The 19103-nt window shown below is 39.9% G+C and overlaps 1 protein-coding gene across 1 annotated transcript in view; it reads right to left on the bottom strand.

The window, feature by feature from the left end:
* Positions 1 to 1530: 1530 nt before the first annotated feature.
* The window catches only part of LOC149463015 (cadherin-related family member 3-like), a 77694-nt gene continuing 60121 nt past the window's right edge, over positions 1531 to 19103 (bottom strand). The window contains exons 14-19 of the mRNA XM_089676029.1: positions 15014 to 15258; positions 11608 to 11801; positions 10024 to 10043; positions 8904 to 8935; positions 7500 to 7548; positions 1531 to 1858 (exon numbers count right to left, since the gene is read on the bottom strand). Of these exons, the coding sequence (XP_089532155.1) occupies positions 1701 to 1858; positions 7500 to 7548; positions 8904 to 8935; positions 10024 to 10043; positions 11608 to 11801; positions 15014 to 15258 (698 nt within the window). The 3' untranslated portion in view covers positions 1531 to 1700. The remainder of the gene's footprint in view (positions 1859 to 7499; positions 7549 to 8903; positions 8936 to 10023; positions 10044 to 11607; positions 11802 to 15013; positions 15259 to 19103) is intronic.

The raw sequence follows: 19103 nt of genomic DNA on the forward strand, positions 1-19103 counted from the left end.
ACTTACCCAGACAATAATTTTTGTGATTCTATTCTACACTGCTCAAAAAAATTAAAGGAACACTTTGAAAACACATCAGATCTCAATGGGGAAAAAATCTCATGCTGGATATCTATACTGATATGGACTGGGTAATGAGTTTGGAACAAAAGGATGCCCCATTGTTTGATGAAAATAAAAATTATCAACCTGTAGAGGGCTGAATTCAAAGACACCCCAAAAATCAAAGTGAAAAAATGATGCAGCATGGTACTCAGTAGTTTGTATGGCCCCCAAGTGCCTGTATGCATGCCTGACAATGTCGGAGCATGCTCCTAATGAGATGACGGCTGGTGTCCTGGGGTATTTCCTCAGAGATCTGGGCATTACTGAGCTCCTGGACAGTCTGAGGTGCAACCTGGCAGCGTCAGATGGACCGAAACATGATATCCGAGAGGTGTTCTATTGGATTTAGGTCAGGCGAGCATGGGGCCCATTCAATGGTATCAATTCCTTCATCCTCCAGGAACTACCTGCATACTCTCGCCACATGAGGCTGGGCATTGTCGTGCACCGGGAGGCACCCAGGACCCACTGGACCAGCTCAGGGTCTGACAATGGGTCCAAGGATTTCATCCCAATACTTAATGGCAGTCAGGGTGCCATTGTTTAGCCTGTAGAGGTCTGTGCATCCCTGCATGGATATGCCTCCCAGACCATCACTGACCTACCACCAAAACGGTCATGCTGAACAATGTTGCAGGCAGCATAATGTTCTCCATGGCTTTCCACACCCTTTCATGTCTGTCACATGTGTTCAGGGTGAACCTGCTCTCATCTATGAAAAGCACAGGGTGCCAGTGGTGGACCTGCCAATTCTGGTGTTCAACGGCAAATGCCAATCGAGCTCTATGGTGCCGGGCAGTGAGCACAGGGCCCACTAGAGGATGCTTGGCCCGCAGGCCCTCATGAAGTCTGTTTCTGATTGTTTTGTCAGAGACATTCACACTAGTGGCCTGCTAGAGGTCATTTTGTAGGGCTCTGGCAGTGCTCATCCTTTTCCTCCTTGCACAAAGGAGCAGATACTGGTCCTGCTGCTGGGTTAAGGACCTTCTACGGCACTGTCCAGCTCTCCTAGAGTAACTGCCTGTCACCTGGAATCTCCTCCATGCTCTTGAGACTGTGCTGGGAGACACAGCAAATCTTCTGGCAATGGCACATATTGATGTGCCATCCTGGAGGAGTTGGACTGCCTGTGCAACCTCTGTAGGGTTCAGGTATCGCCTCATGCTACCAGTAGTGACACTGACCCTAGACAAATGCAAAACTAGTGGAAAACAGTCAGAAAAGATGAGCAGAGAAAAAAAAGTCAGTGGCCTCCACCTGTAAAACCATTCCTGTTTTGAGGGTAGTCTCATTGCTGCCCATCTAGCGCACCTGTTGTTAATTTCATTAATACCAAAGCAGCTGAAACTGATTAACAACCCCCTCTGCTACTTAACTGACCAGATCAATATCCCAGGAGTTTAACTGACTTGATGCTATAGTCTAATTAAAAAGTGTTCCTTTAATTTTTTTGAGCAGTGTATATATATTTTCTTTTTGTTGACTGAACACAAAAAGATGAATGCAATCCAATCAAAAAGTGGCTTTTCCAAAAAAATTTTAAATACAAAGCAAATCACTCAAGACCATCATCTACTGAAGTTTGAAGTCTCTTCTTAGGTGACATTAACAGCGGGAACAGTGGGAGGATTAGTAGGCAGAGCTTCTGTAACAGCGGCGATGTCTGTAAGTGTCACCTTACTGTCCTTGGGTTGCTCAGACTTCCAGCGTCTTGCTCCAGACTTGTTGTTATACTCGTAAGCGTTTCCTGTGACTAATAGAGAAGCAGAGCTTATTATTGATGCCTGTAGTAATGGTTCAAGACATTAAACAAGACATTAAAAGAGAACGTGTCTGTTGCCTAAATATACAGTTTGGTCCATATAATTTTGGACACAAGCACAATTTTAGTTTTTTCAGGTATTTACCAAAACATATTCAAGCTATAGTTATATAATGGATATGGGCTGAAAGTGCACACTCTTAAACAGGTTTAATTTGAGGGTATGTACATGCAAATTGGAAGACGGGTTTAGGAATTACAGCTCTTAAGAGTAGCCATCCCCCTTTTTCAAGGGACCTAAAGTAATTGGACAATTGAATCAATAGCTGTTTCATGGCCAGGTGTGGGCTTCTCCTTCATTATTTCTTCATCAATTAAGCAGGTAAAAGGTCTGGAGTTGATTCTAAGTGTGGTATTTGCATTTTGAATCTATTACTGTGGACCTACATCATGCATTCAAAGGAGCTGTCCAAGTGAAACAGCCCATTGTAAGGCTTCAAAAATGAAACAAATCCATCAGAGAGATAGCAGCAACATTAGGAGTGGCCAAATCAACAGTTTGGTACATTCTGAGGAAAGAACGCACTGGTGAGCTCAGCAACATAAAAAGACATGGACGTCCACGGAATACAACAGTGGTGGATGATCGCAGGATCCTCTCTATGGCAAAGAAAAACCCATTCACAACATCCACTCTCCAGGAGGTGGGCGTATCGTTGTCAAAGTCTACAATCAAGAATAGACTTCACAAGAGCAAATGCAGAGGGTTCACCACAAGGTGCAAATAATTCATAAACGAGAAGAATAGAAAAGCCAGAATAGACTTGGAGGGACTGTATATAAAAATGGTTGCAGTTCCTAAAATTTGTTCTTGATACTTATGTTCAACCCCTTGAATTAAAGCTGAAAGTCTGCACTTCAAATTAATTTTGATTGTTTCATTTTAATTTATTCTAATGGCATACAGAGCCAAAGTATGAAAATTGTGCCTGTGCCCAATTATATATGGACCTAACTGTAACTGTAAATGGTAAATCCTTGCAATATTAGAGGTATTATACCCACATCTCAAGCTGCCAGTGTCTCTTACCTTCCCATACCAGCATTGCAGCTTCCATCATTCTCTTCACTATTCAATACATCATGGAATAGAGAGAAGGTAGGAGACACTGGCCACCCAAGAAATGAGAATATCTCTTCTTTTACAGAGACCCATCACTGCAGAGACCTCAATACAAGCACATGACGATACTGGGAATACCAAGGAGACTGATATAGGTTGCAGAAATGGAATAGAGGAAGGGTAGGAGACACTGGCCACCCAACAGATGAGTATACATCTCTTTTATTGCAGGGACCTACTGTTTGGATTTCTTGGGCAACTGACAGGGTCTCTTTAGCTTTAGAAATTTGACACCTCAAATGCCAGAACTGCCTCACTGACTGACTTTCTTGATGTATAAAAATTAGCAAAGTGCTACAAAAAACCAAATGATAAAATAAAGGGGCACCACCATCCAATAACTGACTAAGGAGAAAAGTGAAAGGGAGCGAAAAAGAAACACTTCAAAATGATAAATGGACTATTTTGGTACCCTAAAGACAAGGTAAATAAACAGTAAAATAAAATACAAATAGTTTTTATTACATATATTAAAACCATAGACCACAATACAATGTGAAGACAGTATCAATTTCACAACATTCAGCTCAACTTAGATTGCAAATATTATCCCCACCAATAATGTCATAAAATATAGAACTTTTGGAAAATGATTTAGTCGCTTCCCCAGGAGGAAATATTAGCCAAAAATGATCTACAATAAAACAGAAAAATATTGGTACAATATATAGAAATCCCCCTGCGCTCCACAGAACCTAGTGAGTAAGCTGCTATCACCTATTCTCTATACCCCAAGATATGTGAAACAAATTATATAAGTGGTGAAGCGCTCAACTAAAATAATCAAAAAACTAGTGCAATAACCCCTTTATAAATATACACTGGTGAAAAAGGTGATAAATGATACCTCTTATACAAATAGTACAATAATAACTAGTGCAATATCCTCATCACTGTATATTACATCCCTAGTGGTGTAATGATTATTACTTAAACTGTGCAAAAAAAGTACTCAAATACAAATAATCAGACCGATTTAAATAAAAAAACAAATAAGATGGTGATGCCACACTGTGCAAAAACATAACAAGTGTTCAAATCATATCACTCCATGCTGCAATAGTGCTCTTCGTGAAATCTTGACGTGACTCCCCTCAATGATAGCCAAAATGCCCCCTCACCTTCCACATTCGACCCTTGCGGGTCACAGAGCTTTTTCTATATATATAATTGCCAGATTTATTCTCCTCCACTGCCTCCACCGACCATGATCCTCCTCCAGGCAGTAAGTAATACTCCAAAAGCTCCCCTCATAAAACGGACTCTGCCAGATATAATTCTCCTCCACTGCCTTCACCGCTCAAAATCCTCCTCCAGGCAGTCAATTACACTCCAATACCCCTCATAGAATGGACACAGGCACAGGTCGCATATGAAAAACAGAATCACATCTCCATAGTGCAACACCGTTTAATACACTTCCTCAGTAAAATCGAACATTACACTGAAGAAGCCACGTGACTGTGGCGCAACGCGTTGACGTATAGGGGTGACGTACTTCCGGTTCCGGGTTTGGACGCCATCTTTGGACACCTGTATACACCCATAGTACATGGGAACTGCTTTACCTTGCTGAAGGACATGTGAGTGTAATGTTCGATTTTACTGAGGAAGTGTATTAAACGGTGTTGCACTATGGAGATGTGATTCTGTTTTTCATATGCGACCTGTGCCTGTGTCCATTCTATGAGGGGTATTGGAGTGTAATTGACTGCCTGGAGGAGGATTTTGAGCGGTGAAGGCAGTGGAGGAGAATTATATCTGGCAGAGTCCGTTTTATGAGGGGAGCTTTTGGAGTATTACTTACTGCCTGGAGGAGGATCATGGTCGGTGGAGGCAGTGGAGGAGAATAAATCTGGCAATTATATATATAGAAAAAGCTCTGTGACCCGCAAGGGTCGAATGTGGAAGGTGAGGGGGCATTTTGGCTATCATTGAGGGGAGTCACGTCAAGATTTCACGAAGAGCACTATTGCAGCATGGAGTGATATGATTTGAACACTTGTTATGTTTTTGCACAGTGTGGCATCACCATCTTATTTGTTTTTTTATTTAAATCGGTCTGATTATTTGTATTTGAGTACTTTTTTTGCACAGTTTAAGTAATAATCATTACACCACTAGGGATGTAATATACAGTGATGAGGATATTGCACTAGTTATTATTGTACTATTTGTATAAGAGGTATCATTTATCACCTTTTTCACCAGTGTATATTTATAAAGGGGTTATTGCACTAGTTTTTTGATTATTTTAGTTGAGCGCTTCACCACTTATATAAATTGGTACAATATACTAACAGTGATTGCAAAAAAAATTATATATAATACCATTGCCATGCATGACTATTAGATTGTGGCAGCCTGGTGGAAAGAGCCAACCAATGATGCCAAAACTTCCCCTGGGGTGGTGCCTATGCGTGTTCGGGAGCGCTGACCTGGTGATGTCAGACTCTGACCCTTGCCAGCACAGATGTATGCGCCGGGATGGGGGCATATTAGACTGAGACATGCGGGCTGGGATGGCACTAGAGGAGATGCCTTTTCTGTGCAGCTTTTTAGGTGAGCACATGGTGGCTGGTTTATTAATTGTTCATGCAGCATTACTACTACTCTTTACCTGCCATTTTATTATGGTTTTGTTTGTTCTACCACCGTACTTGCTGCTTTTGATTTCTTTTAGACTTGACGATGTAGGTTACCACCACTGCAATCTAATAGTCATGCATGGCAATAGTATTATAATTTTCTTTTGCAATCACTGTTACTATGTTGTACCAATATTTTTCTGTTTTATCACAGCCTTTGGCTCATATTCTCCTGAGGAAGCAACTAAAGTCGAGGCATGGTTGTACTATATACTCCCACCTAATATCTTTTGGAAGTTGTATATCTTCTAACGTTAATGGTCATTGACCAGTGAGGGATAATAAGTTGAGCTGAATGTTGTGAAATTGATACTGTCTTCACATTGTATTGTGTTCTGTGGTTTTAATATATGCAATTGTAGCACCCTCCTAGTCAGGTGCTAGAATTTGTGCAGTTAGAGTAGGCATAGCTGTGTTTCTCAGCTTACCAGAGAGGCTGTCAGGTAAATTCAGTGTGGCATTCTGCTTAACAGAGTGCTGTGATTGATTAGTCAGGTCTGCTCATGATGCTGTGGTGTTGTTTGAGTTTGTCTGAGTTTTGCCCACCTTCAGGAAGCTATGAGAGCCTTCCAGAACATGGGTAGGGGCTAGGCAAAGGAAGTCTGCTATCTGTTCGTAGCCAGGACTTCTACAGTGCTCAACTGAGAGATACGTTCAGGTGTCCTCAATATGAATAGTTCTAATTTTGGAGTATCCTATTACAATTCTCCATCCCTATCCCCAGTTTTACAATAAAACTCCAAAAACAAAACATCCCCTAGGCTGGTCATTGAAGACAATGAGCCAGAGTGTGTGTGTGTGTGTGTGTGTGTGTGTGTGTGTGCGCCTTGCTGTGGGGCAAAGCAAGAGGAAACCGGGGCAACAAGAGTAACGCTACGCAATAAAAACTATTTGTATTTTATTTTACTGTGTGTTTACCTTGTCTTTAGGATACAAAAATGTATCCTTTTGGACCATTTCTTGTTCGCTCCCTTTCACTTTTCCCCTTTTTTGTGTGTTTTTACATCAAATAAATGAAATATCTTTCTCACTCCAAGGTAGTGAGAAAGCTTCTAGGTTTCAGAAAGTTCTGAAATACAAAGTCCCGTGTTGCTCAGAAAGAAATAAGACCCTAAATAACATTTGAAAATCTCTGTGCGACCACAGCTTCACTTTAAAGCCTAACTTTTGTCAATATGTTTTAGTTTTGGACATAGTGAGCAATCTATTTTTTTGTTGTGTATGTCCCCGTTGGCTAGACTTTCCCACACTTTCTAATTAGACCCTATCAGAACCTTGCAAGCACATTGGCTAAGTGGTTAGCACTTCTGCCTACCATCACTAAGGTCATTGGTTCAAACCACAAACCTGTGTCTGCATGAGATTCCTCCCGGTACTCCAGCTTCTTTTCACACTCCAAAGACATGCTGGTAGGTAAGTTGGCTGTAGTATGCATAATGTGTATGAATGTGAGTCAGGGACCTTAGACGGGAAGTTTCTTGAGGGCAGGGACTGATGTGAATGTGCAATAGATATGTAAAGCTCTATATAAACTGTTGGTGCTATATAAGTACATATAATAATGAAACAAACAGGAAGCGAGAGAAAATCTGTCCCACAAGGACACACAAGTCAATCAAGCCTAAAAGAAGATCTAGTCCTTAAGATGTCTATTTATAACTTGATAAAAATGTGCGGGCTTGGGACTTTAAAGAGCTGATGGTAGATCATTGAACGGCTCTCCTTTGTGAGAAAGAAAAGAGTTTAATTTTCTTCTGGATACCTGCCTTAAAGTTAGCTTCTAAGAGAATGTCGGATTTACCTGGATCAATGGCTTCTCCATGAAAAATGGGTTCATAGGTTGTAGTTTCCTTTAACAAAATAAAAAGGATAGGTTTGTAATTGTTCCATGTACAGCCAACTTTTCACCACATTAAGAGATACAGGTGGGATATTTAGTGTAGGGGGCACAATCGCCATGGGCTCCAACTCCCTCTGCCAATGAGATAGGAAGACAAGAACCCCCACAGATAGTAAAGGTCACTGGAAATCTTCATCTGCATAGGAATAGTGTGTGGACATCCCCAGAGCCAAATCATCCACAAGATTACTTAGCCAGGATCCTGAGGCTCAATGGATGTCTAGGGAGCCCAGCTACAACTCCCATTGTCTGTCAGTAAACCTTTACAAGGAAGGATGCACTTATAGGAAGTTGGTGTCTGATGGGCAGGAGCTCCAGTACAGACAATGCAGATGGGGTGGCATCTCTTTGTCTATTGCAATCCTTATCAATATCAATTGAATAACTGGGAGATGGAAACTGCTACCTTACTGAGAATCCCAATCTGCCTTCATCAATCTCTGAACACCCCAATTCATTTACGAAAATGTGATCTCACAGAGCATATAATTATGATTTTAATATTCTGTACCCATTACAACTTAACATTCTATTTTTCCAAAATTACAAACAGGACATACATTATTAAGCCTCAAACTTGATCCTAACTAAAACTGTTCCTGGTCTGACCTATGTGACATACCAAACCTGCTTTTTAATTCCCGTACGCATATGCCGATATTCGGCCCATGTGTACGGCAGCAAGTCCAACAGAAGCCTGTAGAAGGGGCATGACCAAAAAAGAATCAATGCTCTCAGCCAGTGGCTGAGAATGCTGACCATTGTGTTCTGGTGGAGAGGGAGGCTCTCCCCCTGTCAGAACACAATAGCATAGCAGGGGAGATTGTTGTACTAACACCACTTGTGTTAGTACAGCGATCTGTCAGTTTTTTTGCTCAGCCTGCTGGGTGGAAAAAAAAAAACTGATAGCGTGTATCGGGCATAAAACTTCACATCCCTTTGCAGAGGTCAAAAATCAAGGCAATACAGTGAAAGCTGGAAATTGTATAGCTCAGAACCCAATATGCATGCTACACCAGATAGACTAGTGGATGCCAAAATAATGTGCCTACTGTGAGTTCAGTGACCAAAAAAACAGAACAAACTTAGTCAACAATTGTCATCATTGTTCCTGGAAGTTGAAAATTATCTCTTTTTCTCTGTTATATAAACTAAAAAAAATTGTTTTTTTAAACTTTATAACAGTACTTAAAATAATAGTGATCATAATTAAAATTGTAAGGATATTATTTTAATTATTTATATTATTATTAACAAGTAAAATCAACAGAGCTACTTCATGCGGCATATGAGACAATTACTCACTGTGATTGTTTCAACTTTTTCTTTTTTTGTTCCTAATATAATAAAATAAAAATTGTTAAGAACATTTACAAAAGCAAAAAAAAAAATTTAAATTAAATGCAAGAGACACCACCTACGGAGAAACATGACACTGTGGGCAGGAAGAGAAAGGTTTACGTTTACCTTTATTAGGTGTTTTGAAAAAACTTTGATCCTGTCAATAATAGGGGTGAGTGAAATACTAAACTGCCTAAATACGCAAAATAAAAAGGCAAAAAATTGATTTTTGGTTTCAAGCCTTAGTAATTTGATGAGTGAAATTAAGAGTTTCTGCTTTGGCAAAATGTACCACTTTGGAGGTAAGATTAATTTGCCTAAATCACTGTAATATTTCCTAGTCATGAATTTGCAGCATACAATCACCTGGCCAATAATGTGTCGAACATATGCTAGGTACAGGAACACACAGCACACATTGAAGGTGGGGATAATCAATCAGTGCCATGGTAGAACACATGCCATATATATGTGCAGAAGCCATATATATATATATATAGTACTGACACATAGAGAAGGGTAGACCAAATGGACAATCAATTTACACAACTGGGATTGCTATGAATAATTGAAATGTGGGACAATCAAAATTAGAGATCAAATACAGATGTTGAATGAACGTGGATACAGAAACTCCATTTGAAGATGTAAATTACCCCTTTCTTTTATACCCATATCCTCAGCATACAATAAATCACATCTCTCAGCATGTGGATTTGAAAGAATCTAAATCTAAAGCTGGGTACACACGGCTCTTTTTTTTCGTTCAGCCAGTGGGCCAGACAGAAAAAAACAACAAAAAAATGCATTCATGCATCCACACACGAGAGGTGAATGCAGGAATCCCCCTTGCCAGGACATTGTATTTTGACAGTGGGGATTCTCTGCTGTCAGAATACACTGATCAGCGCTCTAGCCAATTGGAAAGTTTTCTAGCAGGTCCGTTTCGACAGAAGTCTGTTGAACAGGGAGGCCTACACACAGATCAAAATTTGTTTGGTCCCTGCTGAACTAGCCAAATTTTGTTCCATGTTACCCAAGTTTAGAAACACATACCACCACAAAGAAAAAATCTACTACATACCTGGTTGGTAGGTCTTGACTCTACCAATAAAAAACAAAGAAAGTAAATTTTTTATCAAATACTAGGGAACCACCATCATCTTTGTCAACACACTTACACAAATAAAGGCATAGATACTATAAATATATATTGCGAGATCAAATAAATACATTGACCCCTACACATACAGGCACTCAGAGCAATACATGTCATACAGAGGAATGTCAGTTAAGTAGGCAGCAGCATGTTGGCTTATGGTGGTCTAGTCCTTATATACAAAATACCAGTTCCAGCATTTTTGCAATGATCATAGTGTGGATTGTATTGTTAGGGGGTCCCCTAGAGCAGCAGTTCTCAATCACCAGGCCAATACCTACAACTAGGTCTCAGCCTCCCCTCTCCTGTGTCTCCAGCCAGATGCAAAGTTCTTCATTTCCCACAGTGTCTCCCAGCTTCCAAAGTGCCCCTCACCCTCCCATAGTGATCCACAGTGTCACCAGGCCCCTGAGAGCCTTCAACACCCCATAATTTCCCAAGCCCCTCTCCAGAAATCTCATGCACTGCAGGGGAACCAAGTCTGCTACATAGTACCCTAACCCACTCCACAACCTTCATCCTTCCCTACAGTGACAACCAGCCTCATCTAGTGCCTTGCAACATTTCAATGCACATTTTGCATTCCCCTACTTTTATTGTGTGAGTATGAACTTTCTTTTTTTCTATTGGGGCATGGAAAGTTTTGGAAGAATTTACCAGGCCCTGATCTCAAAAAGGTTGAGAGCCTCTGTCATTGAAAGTGATAGAATTTCCAAATGCTCATTAAAGAATAACTTCTGATACGAGACTGTAAGCTCCTCGGGGGCAAGGACTGCTAAAAATAGTTCAGTACAAATTAAAAAAAGTGTTTCCAAGTAGCTATACATCAAAATAACAGGAATTTTTGGGTGCTTATATAGTATTTTTTGAATTAATAATAGAATTCACGAAGCAAATACTTTTTTGTAAAACCATATATTTTAATTACAGACAAGTTAAAATTATTATTTAAAAAAACAATAATACAAAATCATATGTAGTTTTAACTTTCACACATATCCACATGCCTTCTACTCACTTCACTTTACTTCCAACTACTCAATAAAAAGTAGCTTCAGACATGAGACTGCAAAATCCTCGGGGGCAGTGAATAATTAGAATAATTCACTGCATTATATAATATAGTTTACACACACAGAAAATTATTAATTTTTTTTATTAATACTGATAATAATAAGTACATTCAACAGATCAAAATACCAAATACTGCATTTCTTGCAATGAAAATATGATAGGCACGCATATAAGCCTGAATGGGGAGACTAACAGGAAAAGGTAAACAGGGGTATCTAAGGATTGGCAAATTCTAGTATGTTGTTCAAATTTCAGCTTTCATCAGTTGAGAGCAGAGGGAAAGATTACGGATTGCACTAATCATTGCCAAATGGTCATAAAGGTACTGTGCATTGTTTTTGCTACAGAAATTAAGGAATTAAAATATAGGGATACATAGTAGCAGGAAGTCATATAAGACATCAGATGTCTTGATTTCATATACACAGAACTCACCTCTTTTTAGTCACCTTGTTCCTTGCATTTTGGCACAGTGCTTTCAAGTTGGTGTATTTCCATATCAGATGGCAAGCCCAGGCAAACAGAGCAGCCAAAAGCAAGGCCATGAAAGTCAGCAGGAATGGTACGTACCAGGCGGAGGGGTTATACGTGTTGACATCCTTGTATACTATAGTAAGTCCTTTTCTCTTCTGTTAGAGATTCACAAAAAATATGGTACAACTTATTCAATAAAATAGAAAAAAAAGAAATCATCTGCAGTTGTATGCAGCAATTAACCAAACTTTAGATTTCAAACCGTGAAAAACTAAAGACAAATATACCTTTTCTTTGAGCATTGCAGAACACACCATGAGCTGAACATACTGTATAAGGGGAGGGCCTCAGTTGGAGGGAGGTTACAGAAATACAACTAAGTGATAAGGGAAATAGTCATTACATATATAGTTAGTCTGGCTGAAAAAAGACAAAAGTCCATCCAGTTCAACCATTAAAAAAAAAAAAAAGTTTTAATCCTATACCCACAATTGATCCAGAGGAAGGCAAAAAAACCCAGCAAAGCATGATCCAACTTGCTCCTTCAGGGGAAAAAATTCCTTCCTGATCCCCCGAGAGGCAATCAGATATTGCCTAAATCAACTTTACCTATAAATGTTAGTATCCAGTTATATTCTGTGTATCTAAGAAAGAATCCAGGCCTTTTTTAAAGCAATCCACTGAGCTGGCCAGAACCAACTCTTGAGGGAGTCTATTCCACATTTTCACAGCTCTCATTGTGAAGAAACCTTTCGTGTCTGGAGATTAAATTTCTTTTCCTCCAGACGTAAAGAGTGCCCCCTTGTCCTCTGTGATGACCTCAGGGTGAATAGCTCTACACCGAGTTCACTATATGAACCACTGATGTATTCATACATGGTGATCATATCCCCCCTTATGTATTATACATGGTGATCATATCCCCCTTATGTATTATACATGGTGATCATATCCCCCCTTAATCTCCTCTTCTCAAATTCTCTAAATTCAGTTCCTCTAATCTTTCCTCATAGCTGATCTCCTCCATGCCTCTTATCAGTTTGGTTGCCCTTCTCTGTACTTTCTTCAGTCCCCCAATGTTCTTTTTGTGAATTGGTGCCCAAAACTGAACTGCATATTCCAGATGAGGTATTACTAATGATTTGTACAGGGGTAATGAGATATCTCTCTTTCTGGAGTCTATACCTCTTTTAATACAACAGAGGATTTTGCTCGCTTTATAAACCGCAGCTTGGCATTGCATGCCTTTATTAAACTTGTTTTTTACCAGAACTCCCAGATCCTTCTCGACCATTGATTCCCCCAGTTGTAACCCCCTAGTATGTATAATGCATGCATATTCTTATGCAGTTATTAATAGTACTAAATCCAGAAACCACTCAAAACTATTTTTATTACTATCTATTACATCATTAATAGTTTTCTTGCAGGAACAGCTGCTGGGAGAGAGGTTCCTATTAAAATAGGCATACTCCGACCCAGAACTCTATCTCCCAAGAGCCTTTTCCCTACAGAGTGTGTGAATAGGCTCTTGGGAGTCAAGGTAGCAGCATTGTTTTGCTGGGAAATAAATCAATGTATGGAGTAAAACAGAGAAGGGAGAGGATAGACAGAGTTTTGTAGACCAGCAGGAAGGGAATTCCATGTTGGTTAGGATTTCAGTGCAGAAAAGGTAGTGCTGTCAGCCGTAACACCCTACTCATTCCTCGAATCCCTGCTATACTTATCTCTGTAGATGCTGAGCCATCAGTTCCCACGCAGCCGGTCCAGCAATGTGGGGATTTGAAATCCCCATTCTTCTCACTCTTGTCCGTGTAGTGGTTCTAAGACGGATCAGAGTGATGCTGCTTGTTCATAGAGCATAGCTCTGATCTAACCCAGAAGTGCTGCAGAGAGAAGAAGAAGACTGGTGATTTCAAATCCCTGGACCACTGGAATGGCTGGGTGGGCACTGACAGCTCAGCATCCAAGATAAGTTCAGTAGGGACGAGTGATGGGGTAGAGAAGGTGTACAGTGTTAGTTCACAAGTGGTGTATTTAGGTTTTGTGCTGTCCTAGGCAACACAAAAATCACTTGCCCCTATGGATACTGACCAACCCCATCCCCTTCCCCCTCCCGCGGAGAGAGCCTGACATTGGCCAACAACACTCCTGCCCCCCACCTGGAAGAGCCTTCCACTACCCACCCCCAGGGCGATAGAGAGGCAGACACTCATCTTCACAGCTCTGGACATCCCCTGGAATGAGAGTCAGGCTCTACATACACCATCAAGCAGCCCTCAGCCTCTCTCAGATTCCTCAGACTCTCTCAGATCAAGCTCAGGGCGGAGCTTGATTGATGTGATGTCATTACATTTTTGACTGCCAGCTATTGCACATGTGCTGAGTAGTCAGGCTCGTTTATGTGATTGCTGTTATGCTGTTGATGCTGGTGTCGGCTGGGACACCTCTTGAGTAAGTGCAATGAGTATCTAATAAAGGAATTGGTTTTTATAATATTGCACCATGAAGTCTTTCTGTTTCTCTCGAGTGCTTGGCATTTCCCCCCATGGATACGTTTGAAGGTGGTCCTTTTTCTATTGGAGAAGTGGATTTTCGATTAACTACAAAGTTTTTCGTCCTGTTATTTCGATCGATGAGGATCGGTGTGTTGGATAGCTTCCGTTTCTGAAGATATTTTTTTGGATGATCTGCCATTATATTATCAAGGTTTTTTGGTGAAATTTTTTTATATTGAGACACTTTTTTTATATTGAGACACTCCTTTTGCACAAAAGTTTTTTTGCACCTAAAAAGTTTTTTATATTTTTCTGTGGTATTGGTATATATATATTTTTCTGGACTTATGATTTGATGATTTCTTTACATATATTTATATATATTTACTAGCGCAAATTATTTATTAATTGGTACTCTCTCAGATTCCACCTGGTTCTCATGGTGTGTGTATTCCTTCTTTTATCCCTTCTTCTGGGGGGAGGTGCTGTCCCCCTGAAAAATGCCGTCCTAGGCAAGTGCCTTGTTTGCCTTGTGGTAAATACGCCCCTGAGTTCACCTTTATATGTTTTCTATAAAGGTGAAATTACACTTTAACTATATATGTATTACCACTGCTCAAGGTAGAGAGACTCCCAATCTCCAAGCACGACTCCTCTTGTAGGTGCTAGCCCAGCTCGTGTGCTGCATAGATGAGAACAAAGGAAGTCAGATCGGCTGCACTCCAAACAATCCACTTTATTGAACCAGGATAAAACTAATACAGACAGTGGAAATATAGTGGGGAACTGGCAGGTATTACCGATCGGACTAACTTTGTTCTCATACACTGGAACTATACCTGTAGTTCAAAGTCTGCCGTCATACTTACATAGTAGTCAGTTGTAGGTGGAGCAGGCGTGTTAGTTCGGACCACTCTTACATCAATCATTGCTGTTCCAGTTCTCGGATGTTGGACAGTACCATACTTAACATTGTCATCAATTATGTGGACTATCAGGGTGTATCTCTGCTGCATATCTGCCCCATTGTCAAAGTCAAAAGGAGATTTCACGATAAGTTTAGGGTTGTGAGAGCCATGTGTGGGATCAAAAGCAAAATGGTTATTAGTGTTCCCTAAAAAAAAAAAGAAAAAAAAAAGAATCAATGTGACAATGTAGTATTAGTCAGACAGCTGACGATACACAACTACAGGCCTCATGCATACAGGATGTTTTATTCTCCTTCCCTGAATGTATATGCTTGCAAACACGTTTACACCTAAAAAAAGCAATTGTCCAATAATCTATTTGTTAGTACACAGCTTTCGAGAGCCAACCACGACAGTTCATGCCAAAATATCCGAAAGGATAAGCATGAACATTTTTCTTATAAGATAACAGAATTAATGATTTTTGTATGATTATTATAGTATTTGTACGAAGAAAATGGAGTGACCAAGACGGCGCATGCTCGGAAACGAAAGAATACATTATATCACTTCCGAAGTTGTATTCTGTCTTACAGTGGCGGACTGACAACTCATGGGGCCCCCGGGCAATAGGGGATCATGGGGCCCCTGTGTCCTTGCCCAAACCCAAAAAAGCCAATGAAAAAGGTACCAGGGGCATCTCATGGGGCCCCCTACTGACCCCGGGCCCTCTGGCAGTGCCCGAGTTTCCAAATGGTCAGTCCGCCCCTGCTGTCTTATGAGAATTTTCATAACTTTAGTAACCTATTCATTTTTTATATGAGACTAGCATGCAAAAAACTAAAAAAAAAAACCAGACGACCATTTGTCCGATACTCTTATCGTGTGTACGAGTCCTTAGGCACATTTAGGTGCATCAGGTGCTTGGGAAGTCATTCATTCCATTAGCCAGAATATTCATTTATTCTGGCCATTGGAATGAATGAATGCTCAAGCACTAAACAAGCCTAGCGCTTAAGCGCGTTTTTTGTTATGTGGCTCCCTCCTGAAGGACACATAGGCTAACATGGAGAAGCATTTAGAGGCAGAAAGAAAAAATCTAATGCCCTTAAAAGTGGCATTTTTATAAGTTCTTGAGTGCATGAAGCCTTAATTAGCACATTGATTAAAAATCACCTGCTGTATTTATTCTCACTTCCTTAAATGAGGCCACATGTCTATGTATCTATACATAAGGAAACTCTAATGACAAACTTCTCTTTGCTCCCTTTATGTATGTTAAATATTGATCTGAGAACTTCCTGAGTACGCTGCCCCTACAGACTGTTATCAGTCACATTGTTCCAAACTATCTCAGTGGACTACAAAACACCTTCTTCTAAAAATGCTATTTGCCTGGCTGCCTTTGGCTTCAATACTTTCTAACTAACCCACAAAATGCAGACTGTGAAATCGGAGAACCTGATTGGCTGTTTGCTTGTCTGTGTTCATGTGAGTGAATCTATATTGGAGTTTTTTTTAATTATCAGTCACCTGCTGCACCTGCAGGGCTCCAATGGGGAAAGTGGCAGAGTCTGCATCCCTTTAGATGTGATTTCCCTTTGGTAGCATCTCACCAAAAGTGAAATTTGTGTTGCAGGGGATGCTCAAAATCTGATTTGTATCTTAGTGCAGACTTCTGAGAAAATCAGTAAGCCAATTACACAAGCAGGAAATGACACTTTTAGGGGGCGTTCTGTACACCATCTGTGTGCAGAATGCCTCCAGGTACCATATTGTATTGCATTTTACAGAAAATATAAGCACTGCAGACTGAAAAGGACATGTCATTTTTAATAACATTCAATTACAACATGACTTGAGTCGCAAAATTATACGCTCTATTATTTTTTTTTGCAAAATTTTTCCCCACAAAAGTGGAGTTACCCTTTAAGGATACCAAAGAAAGGGTAATACAAAAATTCCCTAACACTCTTTCCAGCTAGCTAGCAGAAAAAGCCTAATCAAAACTCAACAAGGATTAGTTGTCCTCCAATTCTACTCTTCATCTTCTTTTTTCTCTGGCAGTAAATTCATTTCTAAAGGCATTCACATAATGATATAGAGCTGATCTTTGCAGCATTCTCCTTTAAGTTCAGGGGGATAGGCAGAGTCTTGACACCCTGGGCTCACAGGACATCTTTTGAGTGACTCATGGGCTTCATTGAACCAGGAAGAAGTGCCTCTTTGCTAAATTGGTGTGTCTATAGGGGCCAGCGACAGAGGTTAGGTTTGAAGCCAGATTTGAGAAACTCCCATTGCATGTTTATTATGTGTTCCCTTTCACACTACATATCATATATATATATATATATATATATATATATATATATATATATATATTTTATTTTATTTTTCTATTAAAAACCTCTTACCTTTCTGGTTCTTTATTTGGAGCCGATTTATACACAGAACTCTTTGGGCAGCTTCTATTGCTCTGAAAAGATGGCAATGTGAAGATGAGGGCAGAAGTAGGGATTTTTTTGTGTGTAAACCTACAAAGTGGCACCCAAGGCTTTGAGATTTGTAACCCTTTGTAAGGACATACAGTGTTCAAATCAACTTTACAACAAGATCTGCCACTCACAATGAGAAAGGAGATTTTTCAAGTAAGATTATATTGGATTGTTATATATAACTATTGTCTGCATTGTTATTACAGTGCTGATGGTATAAAATAAAAGTGTATGCTGTGACCATAGATTTTGAATGTGACCATAATTATGCCATGTAAAAGAGAACATGTAACAAGTATAAAGAAGGTGTTATCCAAGTTTATCCAAATTTGGCTGCAAAAAGGAAAATATTCTTTAGTCCTCTGGGGTATTCAAATTTGTGTTTTTTTGCTTAAACTGGAATTGGACTTTAAACTTTGAAACATTTTAGTTAAAAAGTTAAAAACAGATTTGTTAAATACATTTGCAAATACATTGAAAGTCCACTGCCATGTCAAGGTTCCTTCCTCAAGGAAAGTGTGGTTCCTAACGCCTCATTCACACCTAGCAATTTGAAACTCAGGGTTTTTCCCACTGTTTTGGATGATTTTCAGGTGACATGCATAGGGCAGCCTATTCATTCAATGGGCTGCCTTACACGCTTTTGCCAAATTCCGGTTTGTGCATTTTTTAGTGTGCATTTTACAGCGTTTGGGGTGCCGTTAACAATTAATGGCACTATACGCATTACGTGTGTTTCGTGCGCATTACAGGAATGCGATAGGTACAAATAAAAGCGAATTTATATATATATTAGTATACAGTGGGTATAGAAAAGAATCGCCCCCCTTTAAAATAATCACATTTTGTTGCTTTGCAGGCTGAAATGAAGACAGACACAGTTTTTGTTTTATCCAGCTGTATTTATTCAGTGCAACTTATAACATCCAAGTGAAAGATATAACACCAACATGTCAGAAAAACAGAAAAACAGAATCAGAGTTGGAAAAAAGATCCCCCCCCCCCTTGTGTCAGTATTTTGTTGAACCACCATTTGCTTAATTTAAGCCTTTAGTCTGTTGGGATATGTCTCTATTAACTTTGCACATCTGGACTTTGCAGTATTTGTCCACTCTTTTTTGCAGAACTGCTCAAGTTCAGTTACATTTGATGGTGGCCATTTGTGGACTGCAATCTTCAAGTCATTCCACAGATTTTCAATGGGGTTTAAGTCCGGGCTCTGATTAGGCCATGCAAGGACATTCATCCTTTCCTTCTTCAACCACTGTTTGCTCATTTTTGCTGTGTGCTTTGTGTCATTGTCATGTTGGAAGGTAAACCTTCTTCCCATTGATAACTTTCTGGCAGAGAGCTGCAAAATTTTCCTCAAGAATTTGACGGTATTTTGCCCCATCCATTTTTCTTTATATCCTGACAAGTGCTCCAGTCCCTGCTGCTGAGAAACAGCCCTATAACAGGATATTACCACCGCCATGCTTTACTGTAGGAATGGTGGTATTTGGATGGTGAGCTGGATTGAATTTCCGACAGACATATTGTTTAGTTTTGAGGCCAAA

Source organism: Staurois parvus, unplaced genomic scaffold, assembly GCF_062004578.1.
Source record: "Staurois parvus isolate SC_StPar_1 unplaced genomic scaffold, SC_StPar_1.0 ptg000162l, whole genome shotgun sequence".
Taxonomy (NCBI): Eukaryota; Metazoa; Chordata; class Amphibia; order Anura; family Ranidae; genus Staurois; species Staurois parvus.